The sequence below is a fragment of the Pleurodeles waltl genome, chromosome 6, assembly GCF_031143425.1.
Source record: "Pleurodeles waltl isolate 20211129_DDA chromosome 6, aPleWal1.hap1.20221129, whole genome shotgun sequence".
Lineage (NCBI taxonomy): Eukaryota > Metazoa > Chordata > Amphibia > Caudata > Salamandridae > Pleurodeles > Pleurodeles waltl.
Genome location: NC_090445.1, coordinates 1,216,813,133 through 1,216,826,497, shown reverse-complemented (window position 1 = coordinate 1,216,826,497; position 13,365 = coordinate 1,216,813,133). Strand labels below are relative to the sequence as shown.

The 13,365-nt window shown below is 42.6% G+C and overlaps 1 protein-coding gene across 1 annotated transcript in view; it reads right to left on the bottom strand.

Annotated features, from left to right (window-relative positions):
* Positions 1-13,365, bottom strand: part of HK1 (hexokinase 1) — a 1,372,133-nt gene that overhangs the window by 860,987 nt on the left and 497,781 nt on the right. The window contains exon 7 of the mRNA XM_069240524.1: positions 1,334-1,517. Coding sequence (XP_069096625.1) covers positions 1,334-1,517 — 184 coding nt within the window. The remainder of the gene's footprint in view (positions 1-1,333; positions 1,518-13,365) is intronic.

Sequence of the window (13,365 nt, the reverse complement as noted above, 5' to 3'; positions counted from 1 at the left end):
GAACCACGGATCTAGATTACCAAGCAGGAGCAAACTGAGAGCTTGTTCTGGCCGCAGTCCAGGCCTTCTATCTGCTCCCTACTATGCAAGGCCATGCATCAAGGGGGCTGGACACTATAGGGATGGTCTTGTGTTTATCCACTGAAATTCCTTTTAAATGAACACTCACACAAAAAAAGAATCACTGTTAAAATAAAAGGTATGTCTTTGCATGAAGTGAAATGAACATAAACATGGTGGGATGCAGAGTCCAGATGCATGCCTGCCTATATGTCCAGCAGCAATGGTGCATAGCCAGTCTATAAACAATAGGGTCTACACATGTAGGTGGTGGCCCTGCATACAATCACTAACATTCTTTTCAAGATAAATTCTTAGGTAGTACAAACTCTTTAACGTTCATCTTGGTAAAGAACCTACAAAAGTCACTGAAAAAAACTGTTAAATAACGTTATGGTTCAAAAGTAAAACTCAAAAAGAAATTAATCATTTATGGTCCACAACATAAACCATAACTCGCTACACTACCATGAAAACCATAACTTGATAACTAGGTGTGAAGAAATGGTGGCACGAAGAGTGAGAGGGGATTTATTCTGGGGGGACATAAACAGCCACATCATCTCAATTACCAACCAAATCACAAATCTGAGCACTCACGAACTGATTTGGCCAAAGGAGGGCCAGATAGAAGATGTAACATATACTTTGCCTGCCTCTTACTTCTACACCTGACTGCTTGCTGAGGCAGAGAAGGAAACTTGGCGGGATGGACTAGGACTCCACTCCCATTTCCCTTCTAGCCCCAGTATGAAATACAAGGGCACAAAAGTGGGCATAGGAAGTGAAATGATTGAAAATAGTAACTAAACTTTAATTTATTGTTCTCACCATGCAGGCCTGAGGTTTATAGACAGGAGGTGACAGGTGAAGCTGGAGTACTTCACCCACTATTTCTCCCAGTGTCTTTCAGACACCTAAATTTGAGCATTAACATGTGTGAAAGCCAGGGTCTGACAGTATTGATCACTTTTTCCAGTCCCACCATTGACAACAAAGAATGTGATTTCATCTGCTTTTAATGGTTCAGCCCAGCAGTGAGGAGGAGGCTACTCCAGTGATGCAAAAGATAATACCAGACATTGGGAAGAAACGTCCACCACACAATGTAGTTTCATTCCCACCAGACGGGGGGCACGGAGTAATAGCAGCTGGAGCTTGAGCCTTGGTCCACAAAACTGTGGACACTAATCTTGTGTATAGCAGGAAAGAGGTTAAAGTGCAAATCAGGAAAAATAGAACAGTGACAAATGAATTTCATATGGTTACTCACAGCTGTTTTCCAGGATTTGGAGAACCACGATCAATCTCTCTATCAAATTCAGTCCTGATATCCTCTAACAAACCGTCATCTCCAAATGCTCCCCATTCGGTGTTAATGCACATTCTCCCCTCATCACCTTCCACCAGATCAATGTGCCGCAGTTCTTCCATATAACAAGCATTGGTACCAGTACCTTAGGGAATAGATATGAGAGGATTAATACATCTAGAACTCAGGCAATAATTACACATTAGAAAAAGAATAAGAATACTGTTCCTGTGAGAATGATGTTTCCTGCCATTAAAGTAGCCCACGATTAAACCCTCCTTCCTGCATGATCACTGAGGTAAATAAGGTAGCAGTAATAGCTACCGCAGACTTTGGGGACAAAGGTCCATGATTCACCAATAACACTACTTTAATGACCCACCTTGCACAAAGAAATGGCCACTTTAATCTCTTTTATATATTTCCAACATTATACAGTAATGCATTGTAGACAGTGCTTGATTTGTAAAAATAAAAATAAAATAAGCACATAATAAATAGAAATAAATAAATAAAAGTAAGTGCAGCTGCTTAAACTTTTTCTTAGGAGTCTGGTGCCCTCTTTCACCACTAACGTAGGCAACAAAAACATTTTGTTATAATAATAGTAAGTGCAAGGGTACAACGTTTTACTTAAGAGAAATTGCAGGCTTTGCTGAATTCCAAGGATGTCTCTTCTGGATTACACCTAGTGTCTCTTCCTTCCACCACTCCACACTTCATGTCTTCTTTGAATAACTTAAGATATGAAAAGCATATTTAAGTTATGATCAAAGGTTTATGTTGTGAATACATAAGTGTTACAGGATTGATATTCTGTGTATAATCATAGTTCAACATTCTTGCCATCTCTTGAATCTGAGGTCGTGTTTTACAAGGGGGCTTCACCCTCATTTCAGAAGAGGTCTCCACTTGATATCTCGGAGACACATTTAGTCAGGAGTCCATAAATGATTTACATTTCTATAAATGCGTAAATGCATATTGTTCTAACCTTTCCTTTTCAGATCTCTCTCCCTGCTGTTCCCTTCCCTAATTACCTTCCACCCGTCTGGCTTCACCATAACTCTGTGCTATAATAGCTTTCTGAGTTGGTGACGCCTGGAGGTGGGCCTTTTGTCCAGCAACATGCAGATCCCGAGGAAAGGACCCCGTGACAGAATAGTGAGCCCACAAGTTTTATACTTTCCTCTTGGTCTGTACGGGAGCTGCGCAAAATGGCCACCCTAGATACCCTTATTCAAGTAGTAACTCAGATGTATAGGGATTTGACAGATTCTAAAAATGTTACAGCTGATTTAGTGAATAAAGTAACTCAGTTACAGTGTAAAGTAGATTGTTCTGAATCTGAGTCTCGTCCCACGCCTCCTGCATCCACTAACATAGCTGTGAATGTGTCGACACAGATTCCTTTAGCTGCACCAGAGAGGTTTTCTGGGGACCCCAGTAAGGTTCAAATTCTTTTCACACAGGTGGAATTACATTTTACATGTTGGCCTAGTGCATTTCCGGATGCACAATCTATAATTGCATTCCTTATATCATACCTGAATGGTGATGCAGCTACTTGGGCAGTGCCATCAGCCCGATTAGACTGTCCTCTTTTATACAACTCGCGTTTCTTTGTAGAAGAATTCATAAAAGTTTTTGACAGATGCGCAATCACTATGACTGCAGACAAAGAGTTATTAGAATTACGTCAAGGAACTAAAGACCTGATAACGTACTTGTCCAACTTCAACTGGTTAGTAGTGGAAACTGCTTGGCCTGAGGAAAAAATGTCAGCAGTATTTTATCAGGGGCTAAAAGACTAAATAAAAGATGTACTGGCCCAAGTTGAACCACAACCAGAAACTTGTACTGATTTGATTCATCCAACCTTACGGATAGATCACAGACTTTCTGAAAGAAAAAGAGCAAGGAAAAAATTGGAAAAAACAAATTGGCGAATGGAAAGATCCAGACATTTCCAATTGTCTTCAGATTCTATGATAGAATCGATGGATATCAGAACTGTTCGTCCACCACTGACCAAAGAGGAAAAAGACATGCAACAAAAAAATGGTCAGTGTTTGTACTGTGGAAAAAAGGGTAATTTCATAAGAGAGTGCCAAAGGAAACCCAAAGGCAAGACTGATCTAACAGTTGTGACAAAGAAAAAGATAGCAGTTGTTTTAGAAAATTCACAGGAAAACTAAAGTGCCCAAGAAAAATTTAAGGGGACCTCTTGGGCAAATTGACAATCCCTTCAGTGTGCTCTTGCACAAATCGTGACGTCAAATATTTCTTAGTACAAATGACTGTGCGGGGAAAAAGACATATAGGGGGTCATTAAGACCCTGGCGGACGGCGGAGAAGCGGCGGTAAGACCGCCAACAGGCTGGCGGTCACATTTTTGCAATTATGACCATAGCGGTTACCGCCATGGTCATCCGCCGCTTCTCCGTTCCGCCCGCTGGGCTGGAGACCTGGGCCTCCAGCCCGGCGGTCGTCACTATACCGCCGGCGGTATTTGGACCCGGCTGACCGCCATGGATTTCATGCGGTTTGGAACTGCCATGAAATCCATGGCAGTAAGCACAATCAGTGCCAGGGAATTCCTTCCCTTTCACTGATAGGGGTCTCCCCCATCCCCCACCCCGACTCCCTCCCCTACACCCCCCACCACCCCTGCCAACCCCCCAAAGGTGGCAGGACCCTCCTCCCCACCCCTAACCCCAGCATCACATTACTCATACACACCCGACATGCACGCAGGCACCACCAACACACATACACGCACACACACCGACATACATGCCAACAGCCACACACACAGTCAGACACGCACATCCACATTCAGACATACACGCACACATCCATACAGACATACCTACAGACATACACGCACTCATTCCCAAACACACAACACCCCCGCAAGCATTCACGCACCCACACACCCTCTCTACATACACACACCCCCATGCATGCACGCACACAACACACAGCACCCCCCCACCCCCCTCCCCTAACAGACGATCAACTCACCTGGTCTGTTGATCCTCCGGGAGGGGACAGGATCCATGGGGGCTGCTCAACCGACACCACACTGTCAACAGAACACCGCCACGCTGAATTACAGGACGTGATTCGGTGGGCAGTGTTCTGTTGACGTGGCAGTGAAGGTGGAGCAACCTCCACTTCCCCGCCGACCGCCAGTACGGCTGTTGGCAGCTCTCCATCCGAAAAAGGACGGAGGGCTGCCAACAGTCATAATACGCCGAGCGGAAAACCACCACCACTGACAAAAGACCGCCGAGGTCAAAATAACCCCCAAGTTCTAATTGATTCAGGGGCAACAGGAAATTTTGTGGACTAACAAACTGCACTAGACCTGCATATACCCAGTGTCAAGAAAAAGGTTCCAGAAGTCGTGTATGCAGTTGATGGAAGTGAGTTGGCAGGAGGCCCCGTTACTAACCAGACCTCACAAATACAAATGATTTGTGAAGATGAGAAGAATCAGAGCCACTATGAGATAATTTGTTTTGATATAATCCAATCACCTTAAGATGGTTTTATCCTAGGAATGCTGTGGTTAATGTAACATAATCCATGAATAGACTGGTGCAACCAGGTTTTGCGTTTTTCTTCTTCTTGTGCAAAGAAATGTTTTCAATCAAAATGAAACAAAGAAGGAAATCTTCAACACTCCATAGCTACTGCAGTTGAGAAGGAAATTGATTTACCACCACAGTATACTGAATATACCGATGTTTTCAGTGAAAAGAAAGCAAGTTCATTACCACCTCACAGGCCGTATGATTGTCAGATCGATCTTGTACCTGGTGCCAATATACCAAATTGTAGGATCTATGCACTATCAGAGAAAGAAAATCAAGTCCTACGAGAATACCTTGATCAATGTTTAGCCAACAAACTAATCCGGCCATCACGATCTCCGGCGGCTTCTCCACTATTTTTCGTACCTAAAGCAAATGGCGATTTGAGACCTTGTATTGACTTTAGAGCAATCAATAAGATCAGAGTTAAGAACAAATATCCACTACCTCTCATACCAGTCTTATTAGACCAGGTAAAATCCACCGTCATCTATATTAAACTTGACTTATGAGGTGCTTATCACCTAGTTCGAATTCGAGAGGGAGATGAGTGGGAAACGGCTTTTAAGACTCAATATGGCCTTTTTGAGTATTTAGTGATGCCGTTTGGTCTGTGTAATGCCCCGGCAGCCTTTCAATATTTCTTGAATGACGTTCTGAGGGAATATGTAGACATTTGTGTCATCGTTTACATTGACGATATTTTGATTTATTCAAACTCTGAAGATATACATGAAGAACATGTTAAAAAAAGTGTTAAAAACTCTACAAAAACATAATTTGTTTTGCAAGCTAAGTAAATGCGAATTCCATACCAAAGGAGTTGAATTTCTAGGAGTCATTCTAACATCTGACGGCATGCAAATCACTGAAAGAAAAATTCAAGCTGTATCCGAATGGCCCACACCAAAATCAGTGCGTGATATTTAATGTTTTTTGGGTTTTGCACATTTTTTTCGACATTTCATCCATCACTTCTCTCAATAGGTGGCCCCTATCACCAAGTTGTTAAGAAAAAAGGCCGTCTTCATCTGGTCCCAAGAAACAGAAAAAGCATTTCAAGATTTAAAAAAGGCTTTTACTACCTCTCCGATTCTAGCTCACCCTAATGTGAAAGAACCATTCACCATGGAAGCTGATGCATCTAATGTTGCCGTTGGGGCGATCCTGTCTCAACGTCATAGAGAAACTGGATAGTTGGACCCCATAGCATATGCATCAAGAAAATTTAATGAAGCGGAACAGAATTACACAATAGCAGAAAAGGAATTACTAGCAATTCGTAATGCTTTTAAAGAATGGAGACATTATCTGTTGGGAGCGAAACACACCATAACTGTGTATTCTGATCATAGAAATTTACAATTTATGGCCAGGCTACTAACTCCAAAACAACTAATATGGATGCTCTTCTTTGCAGAATTTGATTTCATAGTGACTTTTAGACCAGGAATAGATAATCGTAAGGCCGATGCATTATCTAGACAAGATTCTTCAATCACACCTACTAAACAAAAACCCATGCCTATTTTAACACCTTCAAAAGTGTTGTGTTTAGTAGCTGCCGAGAAATTTTACGATCTCATTTGTAATCATTTTCATATCACTAAGTGGCACAAGTGGTTACAACAAGACACCAAGAGGTCTATTCAACAAGGCTTACCTCTATGTGAATCTTGAGTATTTCTGCCTACTGAAGAGTTAAGAGAAACAGCTTTTCATTGGTTACACAAGCATCCTCTGGCAGATCACCCAGGTCCTCAAAAAACAATAGAACTCTTGCAAAGATATTTTTGGTGGCCTACATTCATTCACGACCTTAAGCAAATGCTACAATCATGTGAAGTATGTGCAAGATGCAAAAGCGAACATAGCAAGCCCAAACGTCTATTGATACCTCTACCCGTTCCCAATCATCCATGGGAACATATCTCTATGGATTTTATCACTGATCTTCTGCAAATAAAACAATTTACAACTATTCTAGTGGTAATAGACAGTCTTACCAAATATGCACATTTCATTGCCTGTAAAGGACTCCCGCTTCCGACACCTTAGCGACTATCATCTTAAAAAATGTAGTTCGACTTCACGGACTTCCAAGAATTATCCTCTCTGATAGAGGGACACAATTTTCTGCACGTTTCTGGCAACAATGGGGGAAGGCTCTACAAATTGATTCAACTTTATCTACTAGTTATCACCCACAAACAGATGGTCAAACAGAGAGACTAAACCAAACTCTAAAACAATATTTACGATGTTATGCAACACAGTCTCCTACAACCTGGCTGAATCTTTTATGGCTTGCAGAACTGCCTTATAATAACTCTTACCACTCTTCAATAAACTCAACTCCTTTCTATGGATTATAAGGACGTCATCCGCATATTTTGCCAGTTACATTACCTACATCTACTCAAACCACTCCAGCAGTGAAGGACATGTTAACACACATGCAAAATATACATGCACAATTACAAAAAAATCTTTGTCAAGCAAAGAAAAAATATAAAATGCAATATGACAAAAAACAGCAGCCTGGTCCTCAGTATACAACCAAGGATAGAGCTTGGTTGTCCACAAAAAACTTTGTATGTATTCAACAACAAAAATATGTTTCATCCAAAATTCATAGGGCCCTATGAAGTAATACGACAAGTGAACCCAGTAACATATAAGCTAAAATTACCGTTGTCTTTGAAAATTCATCCAGTGTTTCACACGTCGCTTCTTAAACCAGCTTCGCCCTCAAGCGTCACACAACCTGCTCACGGTCATTGGGAGTATGAGGTGCGATCTATTCTAGACTCTAAAATTAGGGGTTCTTCCTTTTGGTACTTGGTGTCCTGGAAAGGATACGAACCGGAAAATGACTCTTGGGAACCTGCAAGACATATCCATGCAGCAAGTTTGGTGCAATGATTTCACCTCCTCCATCCTAATAAACCAGGCCTTGGACGAGGGGTGTAATGTCAGGAATAAGGCCCGGTGTGGTCTAGGTCTCACCCGAAATTCCACTGCGCAACTCTGCGGCACTGCGCAACTCTGCAGTGATTTATGCGCACCACTGGTCATCCCCGCTTGTTCCAAGAATGGCCATCAGCGTCGTCTGCCCTGTGGTAAAACTCACGTAGCCACAGGATCAGGGCATTGGCGGACCACCTGCACTTATCAGTGCTATCCTATGAAAGGACTACATTTCCCATGTTTTTAGAGGTGGCGGCCATCTTGGGGTGTGGCAGGCCTATAAAGCCCAGCCACACCCAAGCATGTTGCTCACTATTTTGAAGACTTCGATGCAGCCAGACCTCATGGAGATTTCTCTGGAGAATTCCAGAGTTTATGAATGGCAGAGTATCGTCTAACCCAAGTCCATGGTGCATTCTAAAACTAGTAGGTCATACTCGTAGCGGTAAGGCCGTGCTGAACCCACGTTTGGAGGAAGTTTTACTTCCAAAAGGTAACGCGCTTTTATGCACAGTAATTCGAGGTGTTTCAGTTCACAGATATAAGGCGCTCTTTTGGCTCAGTAATTCAAAGTGCTTCAGTTCACAGAGATAACGCACTTTGTACACAAGTAATTCAAGGTGTTTCCGTTCACAATGTAAAGTGCTCTTTTGGCTCAGTAATTCAAAGCGTTTTAGTTCACAGAGATGGCGCGCTTTGTGCACAAGTAATTCAAGGTGTTTTCGTTCACAGGGATAAAGTGCTCTTTTGGCTCCGTAATTCAAAGCGATTCAGTTCACAGAGGTAACGCGCTTTTGTGCACCGTAATTTAAGGTGTTTCCGTTCATAGAGATAAAGCGCTCTTTTGACTCAGTAATTCAAAGCGTTTCAGTTCACAGAGGTAACGCACTTTTGTGTACAAGTAATTCAAGGTGTTTCTGTTCACAAATGTAAAGCACTCTTTTGGCACAGTGATTCAAAGCGCTTCAGTTCCCAGATGTAAAGCGCTCTTGGCATGATAATTCAGGCGCTTCAGTTCTCTGATGTAAAGCGCTCTTGGCATGATAATTCAGGTGCTTCAGTTCTCAGATGTAAAGGGCTCTGGCTGGATAATTCAGGCGCTTCAGTTCCTAGATGTAAAATGCTCTTGGCATGATAATCCAGGCGCTTCAGTTCCCAGATATAAAGCACTTCAATTCACAGGAGGAAAAGGTTCTTGGCACAATAATCTAAGTGGTTTAGACTGTTTGAGTAAAAGCGCTTCCTGGGGTTATTTAAGTAAGGCGCTTTAGGTTTTAATGAGTGAAACCTTTTTGGGCATTTATTCTTATGAATGTGAAAATTGTTGGAGATAAACAAATCAGAGTTTTCACTGTTCTTTGAATACCTTAAGATATGAAAAGCATATTTAAGTCTTTGAGATTTTCTAAGTCATGATCAAAGGTTTATGTTGTGAATACATCAATGTTACAGGATTGATATTCTGTGTATAATCTTAGTTCAACGTTCTTGCCATCTCTTGAATCTGAGGTCGTGTTTTACAAGGGGGCTTCGCCCTCATTTCAGAAGAGGTCTCCACCTGATATCTCGGAGACACATTTAGTCAGGAGTCCATAAATGATTTACGTTTCTATGAATGAGTAAATGCATATTGTGCTAACCTTTCCTTTTCAGATCTCTCTCCCTGCTATTCACTTCCCTAATTCCCTTCCCCCCGACCGGCTTCACCATAACTCTATGCTATAACAGCTTTCTGAGTTGGTGACGCCGGGAGGTGGGCCTTTTGTCCAGCGACGTGCAGATTCTGAGGAAAGGACTCTGTGACAGCTTATATGTAACATTTCAAAGCCTTATGTGTGACGTGATATTATTAGTGACACTTTATGGTGAGTAAAAATACCTTTTAATTCTATGTAATAACATTAATATTATAACTTACGCATTTTGCCTACAAGTCAAAGGTATCTCAGCTAAAAAGTAATGATGAGTGAAGGTTATCAGTAACACAAGAAAGGGGACTTCCTGACAATTATGTCATGGGCTTACCACTTCCCCTTGAGTTGATTCATAACGTGGGATACCAGACAGTCCTATCTTTTTCAGCGTACAGGAAGATTCAGTTCTGGTTTCCTATTAACCTTTTCGCTGATAGGCCTCCCGCCCACCCGGTGCAAAGCCTGGGTTGGATCTGTTCCTGTCGCTGGCACTATTCCCAACCTCACAAGTATTGCAACATTTTTACTGGCACAAGTGGGACACCCTCCTCTCCAGATGCCTAGCTTGCAGAACTGTCTGGGTCTGGTAGGTTTTTCCAGGTGGCACCTACCCAAGCCGAAAAGGTGCAGCTGTTCACCATTGCAGGTGGGATGATACTAGGATACAGCCAAACCATCCTGCTCCCATTTGTAAAAACAACACCCAGAGGAATCAAATGTCCAAGACTCCACAATGGTGTGCTTCACATCCATCCCAGACCATTTTCTTATCCACAATGTTTTGCAAACCTCAAATGTTAGCTAAAACGCACACATTTATCCACACATTTCTGTGATGGAAACTTCTAGAATCCACAGGAATCCACACAGTTCTTACCACCCAGCACTGCCCCACTGGTGCCGATAAAAATGCTGCCCCACTTGTGTCGTTGCGTCTAGTGCCAGCAACTGGAACGGGTCCAACCGATGTCATTAAGAGTCCCAAGGCAAGGGCTCCCATTCACTTCCTATCACTGGCACTAGGCTTAGCCACACAAGAGGTGCAGCGTTTTTATCCGCACAAGTATGGCAATGCTGGGTGGTAGGAATTTTTGTGGATTCCTGCGGATTCCGGATGTTTCCATCACAGAAATGTAAGGAAAAGGCATTTTTCAGTCAAAATTTGAGGTTTATGCATTGTGGATCCATGCAAGACACCCCATCCTGGATTCCCCTAGTGGTGTCTAGTTTTCAAAAACATACAGGTTTTCCCTAGGTGCTGGCTGAGCTAGGGCCCAAAAACCGCAGCTACCTACTTTGCAAAGAACAGGTCAGTTTTGTGTGGAAAAATGTGATGCATCCATGTTAAGGTACCATTTTTATTGGGAGACTTAGGAGAATGATGGATGGAAGGAACTGTGTGGCTCTGTGCAGATTCCCAAACTTTCCATCACAGAAATGTAAGGAAAAAGTGTTTTTAGTCAAATTTTGAGGTTTTTAAGGGATTCTGGGTGACACAACCTGCTGAGAGCCATGCAAGTCACTCCATCCTGGATTACCCGAGGTGTATAGTTCTCAGAAATGTTCTGGTGTTCTTGGTTTCCCAAGGTGCCATCTACTCACTTTGCAAAACACACAGGTCCTTCTTGCATGGAAAAACTTGATGCATTCATGCTGTGTGTTGGGCCATTTCCTGTCATGGGCACTAGGCCTACCTACAAAGGTGAGGTACCATTTTCATTGGGAGACTTAAGGGAACACTGTATAGTACAAGTGTTATTACCAATTGTATTTCCCAGTATGTGTACCTTCCAAATGTAAGACAACGTGTAAAAAGGAAGCAATTCTGAGAAATACCCTCTCATTCACATGCTAGTATTACAACACCAAGCTGAACCTCAAACATGCCATCACATTGTCCTGAAATACTCATACTTCCCTCAAATATATGGGTGAAACTTCCTGAAATATCGAGACTTTCAACTAAACATGCACCACACACCACCTCATATTTGCAGTCCCCCTGAAATGTACATTAGTATTTGTCTCACGTAAGACACAGAGCATTCCCCAAACGCACAGCAGGCCTTTAATAATATTTGTCTCAGTGCTTTCACTATGCAAGCACCAGGCTTTTGCCTTAGGTGTATGAGACAGCATATTAAATAAAAACAAAAAAATAACCCCGCTCACTGTTCTTACCACTACGATGTGGCAATCCATCACTAGTCAGCTCTTTTCAAAACTCCTAAAACAAATGCATACATAAGAATTCTTTGTAACATGAATCACTTTCCATCACTAACCTCCTCCCCCCACAAACATGCGATCAGACTGATCCTCGATAGTGTGTCATACCTCCGCACAACGTATGAGTAAGGACTGCCACATTCCAGCTTTGGATATTTCTGTGATCATCTGGTCAAAGGGCCTTAAGTCTGAACACCACCTAGACTATTGTAAGAACTAGCCCATGGGGGAACTCACCCAACAAGACTATTGACAGTAAAACCTCAAGCAGCACAGCGGAACTCTACACAAGCCTGCACGAATAACATACAACAGGATATAGGTTGGGATGGGGAGGCGGCAGGGTAAGGGGAGGAGGGAGTGAATGGGGGGACATTAGGAAACTGTTACTACCTACGGTAAGAGTATTGAATAAGACGCCACAGCAATAAACCTAGTTTTATTATCTTCTGAGCAAGCAATGGACTTAGGGCTACTCTAGGTGAAGGGGGGGTTAGCTTATTAACTGATAGCGGTATCACCTAGACCTGCAAGCAATACATAAGGGAGTAGACGAAGTACACCTAACCACCTTGGAACAGTGTATATTTAGATGAAATACAATGGCTGCAGTGAAGACATGTATGTGGTTGTTGCTAATTGGCACAGTTATGAAGATGAATGTATTTGTACCTAAACATCAATAAAATCTGTTTAAAAATAACCAAAAAAACTAAGGGCCCTAAGTCAGTTGTCATACATAAGTATAAAGATGGGCTCCGGTGGGAGACAGGGGGGCTTTCAGGCTACAGGGACGAGCTAGCAGGGCTGACGACCTCTAAATGTTTACTCTCCAGTACAATTATCACATAGAAAACGATACGGTGGGTCTACAGCTCCATGACAATAGTCACTACAATTTCTAATAACCCACAATCGAAAATAATTTACTGAATGGATCATGATACAGCTGAAACTCTCTACTGTTGACAAAATCATGGGTGCTGATCTCTGCCCAGTAGACAGTCTCTGCACAAGACCCTCTATGTGCATTGCTGGGGCAGAGCAAGAACAATTATCTTCAGAGCCTGATCAGCAGAAGAGGCCCTCCGTATCAGGATGGAGGATACAAGAGCTGTAACCAAGTAAAAAGATCACCAAAGCAACTAGCCCCATCACTGCCTGGGCCAAGTTCACACGCCTCCACTGGAGGTCTAATTAAACACACACAAACATGATTCAGCGGTGCAACGGTGCTCTTCGGTGCACTTAAAAGGATCTAGCAATACCTATAATGCGTGACATGGCATTTGTAGCACGGTCATGTGTACACCAGCACTAAAATGTGTTACATTAACCTGACATCCGTGATACTTGGCAGGGCTGATAAGGAAAGGGCAACATAACTGTATAGGCTGCAGCACTGAAACAATGATAATAGAAAACTGTGCTTTTAAAGGCACCCTGGCCTCCTGCTGACAGAATGCTGGTGCAGAGCTCTGTGTTGTTATCCCTACCA